The 20,315-nt window shown below is 35.7% G+C and overlaps 1 protein-coding gene across 8 annotated transcripts in view; it reads right to left on the reverse strand.

The window, feature by feature from the left end:
* ZNF280D (zinc finger protein 280D) overlaps window positions 1–20,315 on the reverse strand; it is a 127,602-nt gene that overhangs the window by 25,688 nt on the left and 81,599 nt on the right. For 4 of the 8 annotated variants that reach the window (XM_069098124.1, XM_069098125.1, XM_069098121.1 and 1 more), the window contains 2 exons: window positions 8,418–8,473; window positions 4,363–6,336 (listed from right to left, as the gene is read on the reverse strand). The exons of 1 other annotated variant lie outside the window; for it this stretch is intronic. In XM_069098124.1, coding sequence (XP_068954225.1) covers window positions 5,718–6,336; window positions 8,418–8,473 — 675 coding nt within the window. In that variant the 3' untranslated portion in view covers window positions 4,363–5,717. Of the gene's footprint in view, window positions 1–4,362; window positions 6,337–8,343; window positions 8,474–9,136; window positions 13,857–20,315 lie in introns of those variants that run through there. 3 more of the 8 variants (XR_011170254.1, XM_069098128.1, XM_069098126.1) reach the window with 3 other exon arrangements.

Genomic DNA, 20,315 nt, shown 5'->3' on the forward strand with positions numbered 1-20,315 from the left:
CTTAACTGTCTTTGTCATAGGAAAGGCTTACTCTGGGGGATGGGAGGGAAAAATCTGAAAATAACTGTGATGCAAAAAACTAAAAGGTATCAACAAGACAATTTTTAAAAAATGGTAATAATGATAAAAAAAAAAATAAGTTAAACCAGTAGTTCAATTGTGGCATGCAAATGCTTGAGGGTACCCCAAGACTCTTTTAAGGGGTCCAAATAATTTTCATACTGATCCTGAGACATTATTTTCCTATTACAATATTCCTCCCTTTTCCAACTACATATCTCTGTGAGGCAGTATTTTCTTTACATGCTTCAACCGAAACAATATATCACAACACATTGAAAACAAAAGCAGGTAAGAGAAACTAGCTGTCTTAAGCCAGACATTAAAAAGATTTGCAAAAATATGTAAAACAATGCCCTCCCCCTCCTTTTTTGGTTTTGGAAAATATTTTTCAAAGAAAGTCATGTTAGCATGTATTTATTATTTTAAAATGAATGCATAAATATTGTTAATTTTTGTTTTAATTTCTAATATGGTAAATATCAATATAACCTACATAAACAAAAGCTCTCTGGAACTTTTAAGTGTCAATGAGACCAAAAAGTTTGAGACTCTCTGAACTAAGTAAAACCTTATATTCTTCTAAATGGACTTTACATTGGTTAGAATTGTTTGGAAAAGCAAAAATTGGCACAAAATAGTCCTAATATCTGCCAACCTTAAGCATAATCACACCTAACCTAAAAAATGTTAGAAATGAAGATAAAGAATTCTTAAAGGGAAGCCATCTTTGAGTGCCAGCAAGGGAAAATGGCTGAAGTGAGCCAAAGACTTAAAGAATATTATCTGACGTACAAAGCTGCATAGTTAAGAAACCAAAAGAGATATGGGGAGGGAAGTAATTTATTTCTTCATATTCTTCTAATAGAGGGAAAAACAGAAGTGAGAATTAGTAGTTTCAGTGTTCCAAAGACATAAAAAGGTAGCCTATGGTGTAAAATAGGTCAGATACGAGGACTAAAAGCGTTCATTGGTAATTTGGAACAGCCATTGAAGTATAATGGAGTTATAAAATATCACAAGGGATTAATTAGGAAGTGATGCAGCTGGAATTTGCCAGTGATCAGCCCAACTCCTGGATACTTTCTACTCTTCCGGTTCACAAGACATTGCTTTATATTTATATTGCATCTCATGGTTCTCTTCCTGTTTGATCATACCCTAGTCTAGATCCAGTCTTAACATCTCCATTGAGTTGCAGCCCAACTTGACCAATTGCCTGTTCAACATCTCAACCTGTGTGTCCTAAAAGCATCTCTGATACTCACCATATCCAAACTGGAACCCATTATCTTCTACTTGAAATACAATCCCTTGTCCAAGCTTCTTTATTTCCTAAGAAGGAACTTTTTTTCCAATCCATCAGATTTACAACCCAGAGTGATCTAGCTCCCATGAATTCAATTATAATCTGTTTATGATTTTCAGATCACCCATCTATCCCCAATGTGTCTTCTGAGCTCTTGTCTCACATCTCCAACTGCCTATTGTACACTCTGAACTGGATGTCCCTTAAGTATCTTATACTCAATGTGTCCAAGTCTTAACCGATGACTCTTCCCATCCATATCCTCCTTTCTTAACTTTCCTAATACTGTCAAAGGTACTTTCATCCTTCCAGTCATCCAGACTCCCTACTTAGGTGTTATCCTCACTCTTGCCACCTCCCACTTTCCTCCAAACTAATCAGTTGCCAAGTCCTGTCTATGCTACTTTTATATTTCTCATATGTGTCCCTCTCTCCTCTAGCATTGCAACCACCTAGAACAGGCCCTCCTCACTTCCCACCTGGAGTACTGCAAGAACCTTTTGGTTAGTCTCCTTGCCTCAAATCTCTCTCCACTCCAGTCTATCCTCCCATTTTATTAAATTGAGCTTCTGAAAATGCAGATCTGACCATATCACACTGCTGTTCAATAAACGTCAGTGGCTCACCTTTAATATGAGATATGCAGTTCTTTGCTTTTTCAAGCTCTTCATGACCTGGCCCCTTCTTACCTTTCTAGTCCTCTTACACCTTGCTGCCCTGCAAAAACTTTATGATCAGTGATGCTAGTAGGCCTCTTGTTGTTTCTTCTACAAGACAGTTCATCTTCTAACCTTTGACGTTTTGGCTGTCCCTGACACCTGGAACTCTTTCCCTTATCTCCACCTCCTGGCTTCCTTCAAGTCTCAGCTGAAATCCCACCTGGTTTTTTTTTGTCTTCCTTAATTCCAATACCCTCTGAGATTATCTTCAATTTATCCTTCCTAAATGTTTTTTGAATATTGTCCTTAAATTCAGTTCCTTGAGAGGGAACTGGTTTATTTCTGCCTTTCTCTGTATTTAACACAGTGCCCGGTAAATAGTAGGTACTTAATGCTTGTTGATCTGACCTCTTCAGTATCATCTCCCATATTATAATCAATCACCCGGTCTTGTCACTTTTTTCTCCTCCTTCCCCCCCTCTCTCCACTCATAACACAAGCATCCTAGTTCAGACCCTTATCTCAAATGAATAGACAGCAGCAAAACTGACACTTCTAAAGCACAAGTCCAACCATGTCACTCACTACACTGTGTAAGAAGCCCTTCACAATCTGGCTGTAGCTGAACTTTCCACATTACACAACAATGCCCTTTAACTGAGGCAGCGAGGTGGTGCAATGAATAGAATACTGGGCCTGGACTCTGGAAGACTGAAGTTCAAATCCAGTCTCAGCCACTGGCTATGAGACTGGACTAATCACTTGTCTACCTCAGGTTCCCTGGATGTAAAATGGGGATAATAGTCTCTACCTTTCAAGGTTGTCTCAAATGAGGTAATACTTGTAATTCACAATGCCAGGCACACAGTAGGTGCTTAATACGTACTCCCTCCCCCTTCATACATTCTATACTTCAGACCAACTGACATAGTAACTGTTTCTTGTATATGATCCTCTATCACCTTGCCCTGTGCCTCTGCTTAAGCTGTCTTCCTTGCCCTAGGAGCTTTCTTATTTCATCTGTCTCTTGGCTTCCCTTCAAAGGTAAACTCATGTGTCACTACCTTCAGTGGCCCTCCCTATTCCCCCACCTGTTAATGACCATCCTCCAGGTCAAATCACTGGATTTATTTTATCTATCTGGATATGCCCCTCCCCTAGTGGAATGTAAATTCCTGTCCTGTTTCTGAATCTGTATCTTCAGCAAGTAGGACTATTCCCAGCAGGAGCCTAAAAAATGCAGGTGGATTAATCAACAATATTATATATTATATTTGAAAAATGAAACACTGGTTCTTTTAACTTCTACAGTATTTTCATCATGCCTCTTCAAGTTGCTTTTACCAATTCTTTTTAGTGAAGGATAAAAAAATTTTTAAACTAAAATTTAGAGAGTATTAAAACAAGGAAGAAAAACCCACAAATATAAATGTTATTTTTAAAAACAAAACCTAGGTCATAAATATCATATTAGGACACTTCCAATGTTGAAAATTAGTAACAAGGGGACTGTACAGGTCACTCAGAGTGGCAGAGTCTTTTCAGGCTTAAGTCTAAAGTAACATTTGGGGCATTTAGGTGTGAAAATTATACTTTGGGGTCTTACTAAGCACTTTTAATTGCCTACAATTACAAAAATGAGGACCCCTCTACAAATCCATACTAAAAGGGCAGAACTTTAAGGTCTCAGACTGCTACTACTGCTAACAATTGTGCTTGTAATGGTTTGCAAAATACTGTATTCCTCACAACTGTGCAAAGCAAGTATTACAAATGCCATTATTCTCATTTTACAGATGAGTAAATCAAGGTTCAGAAAAATTAGATGATTTGTCCACTTTTAGGTGAATGTAGACAAGCCGTTACCCGGACCCGTGTGCCCTCTGACCCCGAAGCCAACTCTCCTTCCACTACACCACAGAAGGACCTAGGGGAAGATGCCCATGCTTATGAGAACTCATCTTTATACAGTAGGAAACATAGAATTAATTGCTAAATTTTAGGAACACACCTGAAATGGCAAGATAGAGAATAAGTTTTACAGAACATTAATGGTTTTTGCTTATTCAACTTCTAAAAGTTGCTGAGCAAACCAAATAACCATAATACAGTTGTCTCCTTAAGTGAGATATGACACTTCATGATGAGGGAAGGCAGCAAGTATTTCTCCTGTGAAGTAGTAAGAGCATAATTTCTGAAACACTACACTGTCACCCAACATAGAATACAGGATAAAAGAGCCACCAAACAGTTACATTCCTAAATAGTCCAATGTTAAAAACAACTGTTCGATACTAAGCAATGATCTGAAAAATAAAATTACCCACAGACAACTTTTTGTTGCAAATATTTACTCAAAAACTAATATATACAGCAGTGTTTAATAGTTGTTTAAAACATTCAACATTCATTGAAACAAAATTTAAGAGTTCAAAACACATTCTAAAGGAGTAAAATTGCAGCATTTTTAATGAAGTTCGTCAGTATTTCAAAGCAAACTACTGTTAATCATATTATGCATTCCTACATCTATGAGTTCCTAAGACAGTGAAAACAAAGAAAAATCATTTTAGCAGCCATCTTATGGACATTAGGCTAAATTCCTGAAATTAATTTATACACTTCTGCTTTAGGTCCCCTTTAAGTCTTTATTTTAATGTAAAGAAGTAGTTTTTAAATGGCTGAATACATGGCAGAACATGTTTCCAGTTTACTGCTTTACAGTTTCTACATTAAACCGTACTTTGGCTTGACTTACAGACCATTTATGGGTCTACTTACTCCTAACAAAATTCATTAAAACAACAATAAAGGCAGTAATAGCTACAGTATTTCCAGTAATGAGTCCTACTTTATACAACTAATACGTCAGGGATTTATGCACAGCTTGCACACTGACAAAAAACACAAATATATATATTTTAAGAATTTCACTTTCACTGAAAGTTTAATTAAGGTAAGCTTACAGCCTGGGATGCTAACACCTGTATGGAGGTGCATAGATTCATATAATTCTGTTTACATGCTTCTGACAGACAGGAATGTGACATTAAATCCAAAGGAGTTTTACATTTATCCAAACTGTCATTAGATAATACATCACTGTAAGCATGCTCCACATTAGCATTACACTCCAAGTTAAAACCTTCTCTGACTCACCAATCAACCATCATTTTAAACCAATTACCTCTATAAAGGACTTTTCAAAACTTTCTTAAGAATGGTGGAAAAGAATGGGACAGGTTTTTATTTTAGGGAATTCAAACATTTTAATAATAATATCTTATGTTTCCTTTCTTATAATTACTTTACATGAGCAAAGTACTTTATGAGTACTTACTCTATAAGTCACCCCTTTTCTGGAAAAACAAAAACAAAAACAAAACCAAACAAAGCCCATTCCCCCAAAACCACCAATGAAATGAGACTTTTCCATTTCAAATTTAACCTTCATCAAAACGCACAACCCTTTTAGATACTTGTGTTTAATTGTGCTATGATTGGCAAATTGACTACTTTAATAATAGGCTTAACACACATATACGATGCATGTATAACCTATCCTTACATTTTTCTATTTCCAAAAGTGTCACTGAGCACACTCAGTAGGAATGGTCCAAAATATTCTATACCATTATTACTGTTATTAATGTTTTAACTAAAACTTAGAATGAATGGCTGATTGCATCTCAACTTGCTTCCTTTTCATCTGTCAGGTTTACAGTTGTTTCTGTTGTACTAGAACTGTTTCCTCTAGAAATGTCATCTGTTTGCTCAGAAACTACTCCAGCTTCCTCGGCTGAAGGTTCAATGCTACCTTTCTGAAGAATCTCGGTGGCTTCATGCTCAAGCACCTCAGATGGTGTCAAAGGTTCCAAATGAATACTGCCTTGCTCACTAATGTCAGAACTAACAGATTCAGGTTCATCTCTTTTTCTCAAAAACTGCTCGAAGCTAACATCATTTGATGTTAATTTCAAATTTTTAGTATTCCGTGAAGAAGGCTTAGCTTCATTGCAGCTGTTAGTCTGATCATTTAAAATTACATTCTCTGAACTTTGGCACATCTTCAATTCAGTTTTGCTATCAGTGTTTTTTTGTTGTTCTTCCATTACCTCTTCAACATTACTATTATCTGAAACAGAACTGAAGAAATTCCTTGAGCCCCTATCCTGGGGTACTAGGTTGGGGTCATTTTTCATATTTAAAATTGTTGTACTTTCTTCATTCTTTATTGCTGATGAGCCTTTACATGGATTTACATCACATTCTTTTTTGGCTTCCTTTGAAGAAGCATTTTCTTGTTTGCTGTAAAACAAAGCCATTTATTATTTTTCTCTCCAGCAAAGTTTATTGGGGAAAAATGCTAAAAAGAGAAAAATGTACTAATTAGAAGGATCAAGGAACGCTTGCATCAAAACATATGCATACATAAATAAAATTAAGATATTTGACACATTGGCACATCAAGCTCAGAATGAGGACAATGTTTCAGGCAATAAAATCAGATGAACCAGTGTCATATAATAAAGGTACATAAATATAAATAACATTACATTTAATATAAGTAATCTCACTTTAAACGAGGTAGAAGAGAATTGGGCCAGAAGACTGGGAACACATGCTCTAAGCCTGGTCCTTCTGTGTTATGAACTAGTCCTGTGACCTTTGACAAACTGCTTAAGCCCTGTTGCCTCAGTTTCCTCATTTATAAAATGAGGAAATTGGTTTGTCTAAAACACCTTACAGATGCTTACAGTAATCTATACTGTTTGTAACCAGGAGTAAAACACTTCATTCTTAGAGTTTTTGAATAAATAAACCAGTACATCAACTCTGCTGGTTATAGCTTTAAGGCAATTTTGCTTAAAGCCATGACTCTTTGAGTGGCTTTTCAATTAGAGTGAAACTTTTAAGTTCTACAAAAAAAATATTGCTAGCAGTGCTATTAATGCCATTTGCTACTGTGTCCAAAAATGAGAGCAAATAAACTTTTGCTTTGTATTTCCTAACTTAAATGTCCCCTTTGTCTGAACATGAGCCATACTCTATGCTAGCTTATTCCAACTAGGTTATAAATAAAAGCCTAATAAGGCCTATGCCCCGTGTTATTTCTCTGCGCATGTCCATGGGTTTTTTTTTTCCCCTTGAAAAGAAACAGCAAAATTTAGAGGCACTGCCCATATTTGAGCACATGTCTATATTCAAGACCACTACCATACTACACTGGACATTCATCCTGTCTATTACAATTGCTGCATCAGTATACTGAGAACTTAATTTTTCACTTTAATAGGAATAGATGTAAGATCCCATTATATCAAATACTACTATAGCAAAAATCTCTTTAAGAACAGAAATGTTTTCCAAGTCCCTGTGAGGGACTATTTCAAAGAATACGTCCAAAGAAAAATAATATACTGTCCCTTGAAGTTAATAATAATGCGACTTAACCTTTAATAGTGATCATTCTGTCCAAATTTAGGCTGCCTTACTTTATTTTCCTCCTAGTGTCAAATGTCTTAAAGTTTAACATGAATTTAAAAATAGAAATGAAAATTTTTGTCTATATGAACAATTAGCAGCAGAGAAAGAACGAAGGTCATTTTACCAGTGAAGTTTGTTTGAAAAGAATGTAAAGTGTATTATCACAGGATTAATTTTTTAAAAAACAAAATAATGTTCAAAGAACCTACTATAACATATAGTATAAAGGTAAAGGAGAAATAGAAACACTTTCTTTTAAAAAGGTAAAAAAGATTCATCTTTGGTATTGAGTTCTATTAAGATTATAATTCTAATTTGACAACAAGGTTTCAGAAATATTTCACATATTTGATGATTTATACCCTCTTCTATTTTGCATTTGTATATATATATTTTTAAAAACAGATGTCTATATTTGTTGAGTATTAGAGTATTGCAGATTATTATCAAATTTCAAATATATACCTATGGCTTTATAAACAAAGGAAGGATTTCTAGAAATATCCAAAATGCAATACTGTTTCAATAGTGTGTATCACTGTTAAACTTGATCTTTTCCTTCATCTGGGGGAACTAAAAAAATACTGAGGTTAACTATTAATTAAGAAGAAAAAAAGATTTTAAAATGATTTGGCAGAATGCATTAGCAGTCTTTGTCTTTCTAATTGAAATTTAATTATAAAATGTATTAAGAAATGTGCAAAACAAAACAATTTGAAGCTCAAGATTTTATTTCATTTCTTCTTGAATAAACATTATTTTAAAATTATATTCTACAATAAAAAGCATCAGTACACAAATAATTTGAAATATTCCCTGGCCAATTACCTGTGAAATAACACAGCCCAAGTGTTATTTTATGTACTTGAATTTCAAGAGATGCAGCTGTTCCTTATATTTACCTTTCAGAAGTTGATGTTTCTGTTTTTCCTTCAGACATAATAGGTCTTGAATTTTTCTGTAATGATTAATGATATTTTTCCTTATGTTCATGACTAAACTAGTAATTAATAATGTAACTCAGAATACAATCTATTTTTATTATGCCAAACTAGATACCAGGAACTTAGTGTGTAGCTTAAGACACTAATAACTTAGGGAAAAATTTTAACATCAAATTTTCATTTTAAAAGTTGATTGACAATAGAGAACTATATATCAGGCACTGGAAAGTTCTACAGAATTACAAGTATGAATTTTTAATGTGGTCAAACAAATAGCTATCATAACTTTAAGGGGTCAAAAAGTCTCTGGTAAAAGGCAGGGTGCAAATATGTATTCAAATTACCTCACTCACTGCCTGCTCTTTCTCAAACTATCCAAGAAACATGGACTGAAATGACAATTAACCAAACTGTAGGCTAACATAATGAAAACTGGATATGAATGCTTGTTGAATTACTCAAGAAAGATTGTTATCAACAGTTACTTAAACAAAACATTTCAGAAATAATTCAGAATTCAACATTCACAAGCCACTCAGTTAATGGTCTCCCTTGCTCCTCAAATTACCTTGTATTATTTACCCATGTGTGTACATGATGTACCCCTCCCCTGGAAAAGAGCAAGCTATGTTTCACTTTTGCCTTTATATCTCCAGTTTCCAGCACAGATCTTATAATTTAAGTGCTAAATGTTTATTGAATTTAATTCCCTCCAGTGTAAATACACATAATCTTGGAATAAATCAATGTCATCTCTGTGAAAAAGAATATAAAAATAATTCTTTAAAAAACCCAAAACCCTCTATTATCCAGAGAAAAGTCTTTCAGAGCCCTCAAATACATCTGAAATAGGAACCCTCTCCCACATAAAACAAACTTTGGCAACAAAAAAAGCAATTTTTCAACAAGTAATAACAATACAAATTATTAGGGAGAAAAAATAAAGATCATACAAAAATACTGGGATTGGGAAATCAACAAAGCTCACCAAAAAGAAGTAAAAGGACACTAGTGTATGGCAATGTTTGTACAATTTCAACCTTTTTATAAAGTGAGAGTTGAAAATATGTAAGAAGTTTCTAGAGATAGCAGAGGAAACAGATTTAATTCGATTAAAATAAGCATCTATTACGCTAAAAAAATGTTTAAGATAACTTCCTTTATGGAACTTACAGCCTAATAAAGAAAAAAAAAAGTTAAGAAGTGGATATCAGGGTGATGAATAAGAGAGTGGTTAGTCGTTTAGGGGGCCTAGAATGTCTTGGTACAGAAATTATCAAGGTTACTAGAAGTTATTCCTCTAGATCGGTCTCCTTTTCTTCTACTTTTCATCTCCCATCATTCCAACTTCTCCTTTAACAAATTATTTTCTAAACCTGGACTCTTCTGTGTCAGAAATTTCCCATTTCCTAGCCAACTGAGCAAGAACCTGTCACTATAAACCCTTTAACCCTCTGCATAGCACCTAGTATACAGCAGTTACTAAATGTTGACTGACCATGGCCACAGAAATCTTCACTTTTGAGGGTTATAATGTATCAAAAAAGGTTGATTGCTACATTCAGCACAGAATCTTGGTCTAGTTGTTGTGAAGTACTGTTTAAGAATGTAATCTACTATGGCATAATGGAAAAGAGGGGCTTTTTAGGAGGTCAAACTAATGAGATACTGAATTCAATAATGGAAACGGGCAGTAAAGGCCCTGAAAGAGCTAGATGAGTTTAATGGACACCCCGGCAAGGCATCACATTCTTGCTCACCTTTTCCATATTTGGAGCATGGGTCTTAGGAAATGCGGATAATGTGAATTATCAATGGTTGTGCCAGGATCCATGCAGAACTCTAGAAAGAAACTATGCTTTCTAATGACCAGCTTAGCTAAGTAGAGAATGACTCTTCAACAGTAGGTTGGCCAAAAATCTTTGATATCAGCAATCCACAAAACAACGAGAAAGACAAAATGGCACTTAGTTTCAATAATGACTATGGTAGAATGCCAAAAATGGGGCAAGGAAGGTGATATCAGTTTTAAGGTAACCTGTGAATATTCATTTAGCCGACTGTGTTCTAAATGTAGAACCATTGGTAACTGGGCATACTATTAGAAAATTTGAATCAAAAGAAACTAGAAGACAAAAGGAAATTGCAGTTAAATAGAAGGATGGCTTACAGGCTCAACTTCAGGAAGCAAATGGAAAAGTCTAGTGAAATATATTTTTTCCATACACTTGGTTATCTCATACTACAGTGTCCATGTTATGCAGTTGCAAAAAGACCAGCATAAAGATGTTATCACTTTATGTGAAATCTATTACAGAGGATGAGGAAGAAGAAAAATTCTATATTCTCCTGGCTTAAATCATTTTCTATATTTTTCCATCTCTTAAGTCATCTTTTTACCCTGAGGCATGTTCTGATTAGTGACTCCCTTGAAAGAGTAAAGCAGCCCCACAACACTTGGGTAGAAACAATATTGAGGGCTCCCAAGAAAAAGAAGCCTTTCAGGAGAAAAAAAAAAACTTCTGAAGGCAAAGACAGTAGGCCTTGTTTCCCATCAGGTTATTTAGAAATGCCTGGGGTGGAGAATTAAGGGTGGCAGCTAGGAAACTTTGATAATGAGAGCTTTTTGGTAATAATGGGATGATTATACACTGCTTAGCCATAAGAGAATCAGCAAACATTGGGCATGGTTAGCACCAACATAATATCACACACACACACAAAAATGATATTGCCATTTTTAGTCTGCTCGCTGTTATGAGCTGAGATAAAGAGGTATCCTAAATGCGAAGAATAAAAATATAAAGAGCCAGTGCTCAAACAAGGCAATTCCAACTTGCCCTAATTAAACAAGGTGTTGATGCTGAAGAATGGAAACTGAATAAATGAGTAGAGACAGACTCTGGCTATCACTATTTCCTAAGGAAGTTTCACTGACATATAGTTCACCAGCACACTAACTAGGTTAAAGAGTCTAACTCTAGAAACTGTCTCCCACAATAAGCATTTCATCAACTTGCCAAGCAATAACATATATCCATAAAGGACATAAGCTAAACAATGGTTTATTATGGTAATCTGTCAAAAAATATTGGATGGTGGAGAAATTTGAGCAGTAGAAGACATAGAGTAGGAAAAAAAGCAATAAAGGGAAAAAACCTTACACACAATACAGTTAAGGCAATGTGACTGAGACAAATGATTTTAAGAGCATTAAAATAAGAAATCTGAAGGGAAAACAAGCTAAAAATTGGAAACGATTTGTCCAGATTTTGACAATAAATTCTTTTCCATCAATGACTGTGCGACTTCCACATTTAGATTCTAACATAATCCCTTGTATAATGTATAAAGAAGTAGAAATGGCACTAAAGGAAAGAAAGGTTAAAAAGACCATATGGCGTTTATCAAATATATACTGAGCAGATGTGGAAGGGAGCACAGTTTTGATTCTATATGAAAGAATGAATGGGCTGTGATCTGCAGAAGTGTAAGGAATGACTATAATGGCAAAAGAAATCAGATTCCCTGAAGTGACAAAGCATATCCAATTCAAGGGGAAACCGGACTTCCAGCTTATAGTCTCCCTCTTCACTAATCTAGCCCCCATACAGCTGACCAAATAACCTTCCTAAAATATAAATCTGATCGGGTCCCTTGAACAAGGAAGATTAATGGTTCCCTAAATGTTTATAAAATGAAATACAAATTCTTTGGGTTTGTTCACTTGACTCTTTCAGGCTTACTACACACTCTTTCCTATCCTACACTCTACATTTGAGTGAAATATGCTCTTCTCTAGTCTTACCATTTGTTCTCTCACCTGCACCTGTGTAGATGCCCCACCTGAAATGTACTCTCTCTCACCTTTTAGAAATTTTAACTTCATCTGTGTATCAGCTCATGCATACTATATCTAATGGGAAGCCTTTCTCTCCCTCCCTATATTATGTATATAATGCACCTTTTTACATGTTTCATCCTAATTAAAGTATCAGCTCCAGGTGGAAAGGGGACTAAAAAAAAAATTTTATATTCCAAATGCCTAGTAAGATGCTTTATATATAGTAGGCACTTAAGTACTCATTGGATTATATTGTGACCAAATTGGCTTATAAAACATTAGAAGTTACATAAATTGAGTCACTACTAAAGTTTTACCTAAACACCTCATGACTATGTAAAGGAAATTTCAGAGTTCTGAAAGCAGCCAGTGGTATACATGTTCTGGCAAACTTTTTAAAGCTAGAAATATCAAGTATGGGCTTAGTGATAAAAGGTGTGCACACACAGATGTACAGACAAATAGATCAAGCCAGCTAAATTCAAAAACATTTATCACTGGGTTGGCCAACATGATTAGAATAATGAATTTTTTGGTCACAGCAACTCAAAAAACCTGTTTACTAAGGATCAGAGAATTGAGATCTGGACTGGTAGAAGGAATATCTGCACTGACAAAAATCACAGGTATATGAAGTTTTGATTATTATCCTTTATGAACCTAGAGGAAACAAAAAAAGCACTGTCACCTCTTGTCCCTCTAATGACCTTATCGTAATATTAGCTAGCATTTATATAGCACTTTATAAAATATTATCCCATTTTACTCTTACAACCACTCTAAAAGGTAGGTGCTATTTTACAGAGGAGGAAATTGAGGTTTTCAGCTAATAAGTGTCTGGGGCGAAATCTGAACTCAAGATTTTCTGATTTTTAAGTCTAATGCTCTATTCAACTAGACTAATACCTTGTGGAGATTCATGTTCCACTTTCATAAGTGAACACTCTTGCTAGTGCATTGCTATAAGCAGATAACTACTAGGTCTAACAGATAAATGGTTTTCCTTCTTCCAAACAGAACTGGCAAGCTTCCCCATATTTTTCTAAGAGGTGACTCTAGATATCTGGTATAGTAGCCAGCATCAATGAATACATTTAAGAAACCTCTAAGGTGACTGTAATGGTAATGTAATCTGAATTTGAAGATCCCTTTGTGGTGGCAAAGGTAGCAGGTACTTAGCACTTAGTAACTGATCAAGCCTCTGTTGGGGAAACAGAAGGTATGAACTCCTGTCTCCTGTTGCTGATGTAACAGGAAGGGGTTGGCTGAAACAGGCAGCTAATGCTCTGTGTGTATATAAGAAAAGCCCTAGAGAGGCACAGTCAGAATTTCTTGAGACCAGGATCTGGTGGCAGAGCAGCTACAGAAGAGAGAATGGAGAACTGAGCCAGAATTTCCTGAGAACTTGTGGTGGTGGAGCTTCTTCTGAAAAAGATCCCAGGAGCCTGGAGGCAGGAGCCCAGAGCCTGGAGCCAGGAACCCAGGTGACTGAGGAAGCATGACTGGGATGCTGAGACTTTGTTTGTTTGTGGCTTGGTTGAGCCTTGAATTCCCTGGAACAGAAATGGTGAAAGATCTGACATGGACCAGACCCTGTGAACTTCAGTGTGGAGCAGGACCTACCCAGAAAGCTGGACAAGGAACTGGGAGCTGTCTGCCATTGAACCCAGATGGCAGACTAGTGAATCCAGGTAGAATCTGGGACCATGGAGGGGGATCCAGGGAATCTGAGAACAGGCCCCAAGTGAAGATGAAAAGACCTCTCCTTGGGTACTGAGTAATTATGGAATTATAGTTTACTAGTGACTTAAAGGGTGGAGGGATTTGTGTATGATACTTAGAAACTGATTGATGAACAAATGACTGATTTGAGTTAATCAAGACTGCCCCAAGAGTGGAAGACTTTTCTGAATAAGTTAATCAAGTATGCCCCATGAGTGGAAGACTTTGACTATTATATGATTGTTACTGATAAGTGACTGATTGAGTTAACTTAGTTGCCCCATGAGTGAAAGACTTTGACTATTGTACTTTGAGACTATGTTGTGAATATTATATTGTGATTTTCTGTGATAAGTTGTAATATTGTGAATGCTGTACCTTGATTTTCTGTGAAAGTTTTGCTTTGATTTGTTATGGAATACACAGAGTGATCACTATACTGTGTAATCAGAACCCTTAAAAGCTGTTCACAGTAGCATTCTTCTGGAAAGCTGCTTGTGCATGGTATTACAGTGACCAATCTATCATGGAAGCTACCAGAACAAAAACTTTTAAACTTTTAATTACTCAGACATAAGAAAAAGAAGGTAAGAAAATGTGTGGACTGATCATCCATATTCCCAAGGGTACAAGTGGCCAGAAACTCTATGGCGCTGGATCAAGTAGAAAGCTCTAGACAATATAATTTGTAATTCTCTCCCATGAAAGAAATATGTTAGATATTAAGATACTAAAAAAACCCTAAAGATCTTTTCAGAAGAAGATCCAAGCTTAATATCTAGGAAAAATCTGAAAAAGTTATATTGGCTGGGACTGCAAAATCAATGAAGAAACATTTATTAAGGGCCTACTTGTGACACAAGTCATACAAAGAGAAACAATTCCTAAGTACACAAATAAGTATATACAGAAGACATATGAAGAGAAGAAATAAAAATACAAAGTTATATACAAGGTATTTTGGGATCCTCCCAAGAACAGTTAGAAGGATCAGGAAAAGATTACATGTAGAAAATGCACCTGAGCTTCATCTTGAAGGAAGAGAGGAATTCTATGAAGCAGAGGTCAGAAGAAAGCACACTGCAGGCATGGGGCACTAAAAAGGTATGGAGTGTTGTGTTTGGGGAACAAAAGCAATGTGTGGGGGTAATGTCCAATGAGGCTGGAAAGACAGGTTTGGGCCAGGCTATGAAGGATTTTGAGAGATAATTACAGGGGGTTTATATTTAAGACTAGAGGAAAGACTGGAATGCATTCACCTCTAGAGTGAAATGGTCAGATATGTACTTAAGGAAAATCACTTTGGCAAACACTGTATAAGCTAAAACTGGAACTGGGGATAGAACTGAGAAGACCAATTAGGAGGCTGTTGCAATGATCTAGGCAAGAAATAATGAGGACACTAACTAAGATGACAGACATCTTAGTGAAGAGAAAGTACCAAATGTGAGAGATCTTGTAAAGGTAGAAATGAAGGAATTAGGCAGCTGACTGGATAAGTGGGGGTTAGGCAGAATAAGGATTCTAGGATAACACCAATGTCACACACTTAGGACACTAGAAGAATGCAAAGATAGGTAACTGCAGGAGAGGCCAGGGCTTGATAAGAAAGATAGGAATTCAGTTTTGGACATGCTGGGTTTTATGATGCTCCTAGACCATCATCCAGTTTAAAATGTCCAATGGGCAACTGGTAATATAGCACTGCAGCTTGGAGGAGAGACTAATCCAATTCACAGCTGAACAAATCTTTATACCTTCAACATCCTGTATCTTGCCTTTGATTTTAAGTGAGGTGCAGAATGCGGCAACTAATGTTATATCAGGTGCTTTTCCTTAATTCTGTAATTAATTTACGTGAAATTGAAAATGTAATTAATTACATGTGGTTATAATTGGGGGTTAATGGAAGGTGAAAAATACTTGAGAAAATGACAATGGTATAAAAAACAAAAGGAATCAGACATAAAAAATAATTCACAGTGTCAGGGTGGCAAATACATTCAATTTTTTTTTTTCCTGAGGGACTTGGTATCTCACTAGAAACATAATTTCTCAAAAAGCTTTTAAGATTTTAATATTTTTAAAAAAGCAAAAGAAATGATTTTAGAGAAACCTTAGAAGACTGGTATAAACTGATGCAGTAGATGAGGAGAACAATATATACAATAACATCTCCTTAAAGGCACTTTTTAAAAGATTTCAGAACTCCAATCCAATAACCAACCACAATTGCAGAGGACTGATGATGAAGCAGGCTAGCCATCTTCTGAAAGCAATGGCCTTGATGGTAACAGCAGAAGACATATACATTTACTGACCCAACCAATGTGGGAATTCTCAGTGATGGGGTAGGGTGGTGGGGGAAATAATAGGATGTGGGGATGTTGCTCCTTCTCAAAGAAAATTGTCACTGAACTGTTTTTGAAATGCACAGAAGAGAACAGAAGGAATCACAGAGAGTAGTTTTAAAAGTAACATGCTGAATTTACATAAAAAGAAAGCAAACGATACATAATAGAGAATCACAGTTAAGTTATACAATGTGCTTTCCACATTACTGTGAATACAGAAGTACTCATTTTATTCGAAATTTATTAAGATTTTTGGCTAGGCTACCTGAGTGGCCTTTGGCAAAGTACTCTACCTCTCTGGGCTTCGATTTCTTCATCTCTAAAGTCCCTTCAAGCTTCAAATTTATGATACTACATGAACTATTTAAATGAGAAGTTTATTAGAGACAATTGTTTGAGGATGATATTATATCTTAATCAACTGTGAAGTGGGCATGAATTCAGCAATTAGAAATACTAAGTTCTGCGCTGGCTAGGTGGCACAGTGAATAGAGCACCAGCCCTGGAGTACTGAGGACCTGAGTTCAAATTCGGCCTCAGACTCAACATTCACTAGCTGTGTGACCTTTTACAAGTCACTTATGCCCAATTGCCCTGCCTTCCTCCCTCCAAAAAAAGCAAAAAAAAAAAAAAAAAAAAAAAAAGAAAAGAAATATCAGGTTCCCTGTCTGATTTCAGTGTCTGAGAGGAGTGACAAATACGATCCGTTTTGATGATCAGGAAAGGATAGACCTTTCATGAAATTCTAGTAAAACTGGAGTAGAAAAAGGAATGAATACGTATTAATTTTGGAATTCACAGGTTCTCTGGATTTGGTAATTAAAAAGTTGTTTTCATATTACATAGATTTAATCTGATATATTTTCATATGACTGACTGGACAGTGAATTTGAACTCCTAAATATTGAGAGCCAATATAGCACCTAAATACTTCAATAATTTGCCATCTAACCTTACGCAAAGTCATTTTTCCAGGTCTCAGAATGCTCATTTGCAAAAGCAAAGGGTTGGAATAGATGATCTCTAAGGTCCCTTACAGTTCTAGAGGTTTACAAAACAATATTCATGAATGGTTAAATGAATTTGGTCAATTTTTGTTCTGTAAATGGAGAAAATAAAGCTCTACAAGTCAGTTGACTAACATTTATCAAGCACCATCTATGTGCCAAGCACAATCTTAAGCCCTTGGGGTACAAAGTAAGGCAGAAAATAGTCCCTGGCCTCAAGAAACTTTAATAAAAGGAGTTAGTGACCCTCTCAAATGCCAAAGACCCTTCATGGAACCCACTCAACACTTATATGACCTTGGAAGAATAGGTATTGACTCTGATTTTGTTAAACAAAGTGAGAGAGAATATTACAATGATGGACCAATGAATATTATGAGAGGTGAACCTATTCTAATGAGGGGCTAGGGGATGTGACTTTGATCACTCAAATCTGTCTGCCTAGAACACAATGGTCCAGATTTCAACCAGATTAGATTAAATTTTTTATAAGGTTCTCTAGTTTGCTGAGGACTCAACACCCAGGATGGAAAGGCATGTCCAAGGAGTTTAGAAATCTCATCCATCAACAATGTCCTTCAGAAACTGAACAACTTACAGGCTTCTGAAAAAAATCTTGGGCCTAATTCAATAATTGATTATTAATATAAGAGCAAAATAAACATTTCTCTCACCAAAGAATTTAGGAAGTAGAAATGAGGAGTGATAGGAGATGAAACACAGGAGACAGTAAATGAAACCACTTAGAATTAGGAGATGGAATTATCTTGTGTGAGAACAGCATGAAGGCTAGTGTCACTAGATCTGAAAATATGTGGAAGAGTAAGAAGGGAAAGGTAGAAAGGGAACAATTTATGGAGGGTTTTATCTTGATTCTGGAGGCAAAGGGGAGCCAATGGAATTCAAGGGTGGAGGGGCAAGAGGGCCTGTGTGCAAGGGATAGAGAGACTTGGTCAGACCTGTTATTTTGGAAGATCAATTTGAGAGAATATATGATGGACTGAAGTGGGGAGGAACTTGAGACAGAAAGAAGAACCAGAAGATTATTTCTATAGTCCAAGTGTGAAGTTTGTAGGCTTTCACCAAGGTGTTATGCAGGAAGAAACAACTGGACTTGAGTGAAGAGTTAAGGATGACACCTAGGTTCCAATACTTGCTTTCAGAAGCAAAGATGGTTAGGACAAGAGAAACTTGTCTTCATTTTTGCATTCTGGTTTGATTTATTAAGATTGGGGGGGGGGGCATAAATTGGCTAAATATAGACTTAATGGATTATAAATAATAGGATAAAAATGGGTTTTAATATTAATCTCTCTGGGATTATTTAATACTTAGGGCATGAAAAAACTGATAGCCATGAAGATACTGGCCAGACTTAACAATGGGGAAATGGAATTACACATGTAGAGATGGGGTGGCACACACTAAATTTGATGTTATTTTTTGTGGTGGTTTCCAAATAGAATTATTACAGATCATTAAACTGGAGGACACTGGCATGAAGCAGCCTAATACACATAAGCAACTCAGACATTTATATCAAGAAAGATAATGATAATTATTTAAGGATGGGTAATTTTAAAAAATTTATTGCTGCAACTGATTATAAAACTATATGCTGCCACTAACTAGGAATTAATTTTAACATTTATTAAGAATGCTACTCTGGAAATATATTTTAATAAAAGGTGAAATTGGGGTGTGATTTTTTTTCCCTCTTGTCCCCTCTCTCCAGCTAATTAAGATACTGCAGGGTTGTAGATCATAAGCGAAAAGCTTCATTTGTTTTCACGGAAAAATGTTATTGTATTAAGGGAAATTGGTGTTTAAAGTATGAGCCATCCACAGCAGTATTTAATGGGAAAACTTTATAAGTGCCCTTACAACTTAATTTATTATTTTATTTGAACATGAAAATGGAAAAGTGGTGGTACAGATACCTTTTAAGAGTCAGTGGGGAAAATGTTGTTTACATCCTATATATATTCTTATTACAAAATGAAATTACAGGGGCAAATTGTTATGATTTTTTCATACTGTTATGAAAATACTTTAAATATGTTAAAGTTGTTCTTGAACTGCCATCATGACTATACTTTCCACAAGGTATGGAGGAATATAGTCCTTCATTAGAAATTTAAGGAAAGAAAAACCAGAATTCAACTCAAGAGCCATGGAAAACATGATCTTTACTGTTATGAACTGGGTTAATATTACTGAATTGTTGTAATTTAAGATTTACTTGGAGAAAAAAAAAAGATTTACTTGGAATACTATTATAACTGGATTATGAGCTAGGAAATACAAAAGCTGTCCTAATTTTTCAGGAATATTATGATAAGGACTCAGAGAAGGGATAGAAGCTTTATAAAGGAAATTAACTGGTCCTGGGAGAAAATCTAAATGGCATAGTACTCAGAGAAGGGACTAGCAAAGTGAACCAATATGGACAACATACCTTTGGCAAGAACAGAAACTTAAAATAATACACTGTGTATGATGGTAGATTTGGGAACTGAGGAAAGACGAGTAGCTATTGCCTATATAAATCTCAAGTAAGCTAAAAGGCCAAATAGGATCTCAGAAGCCTATCTGTACAACTTAGTAAAAGCTGGACTAAAGCAGTGATAAAGAAAGGAAGAATTCTAGCCTTGGGCACCTTCAGCTCTTTCTACAATGCTTCCTACACCTGTAGTTTGGATTCTTCCTAGGCATATGCCTTGAGTATAGACTGATCTATGCCTTGAGTATAGACTGATCTAGTCATTTTAAAAATTAAGTGGAAATGAGAGAAAGAGATACAGGACAATAGAGTGAAGGGAAGGTCGTTTTTTCAGACAGAGGAATGGCCTGAGTATGTGTCTAGGCAAATGGAAGGGAACCACGGAAGGAAAAGATATATCTATAGGGAGAAATGTTAAATTAGGGA

This window comes from Petaurus breviceps, unplaced genomic scaffold (genome assembly GCF_028583685.1).
Source record: "Petaurus breviceps papuanus isolate PSGF00001 unplaced genomic scaffold, PetGlider_PUasm1.0 37, whole genome shotgun sequence".
In the NCBI taxonomy this organism is placed as follows: Eukaryota; Metazoa; Chordata; class Mammalia; order Diprotodontia; family Petauridae; genus Petaurus; species Petaurus breviceps.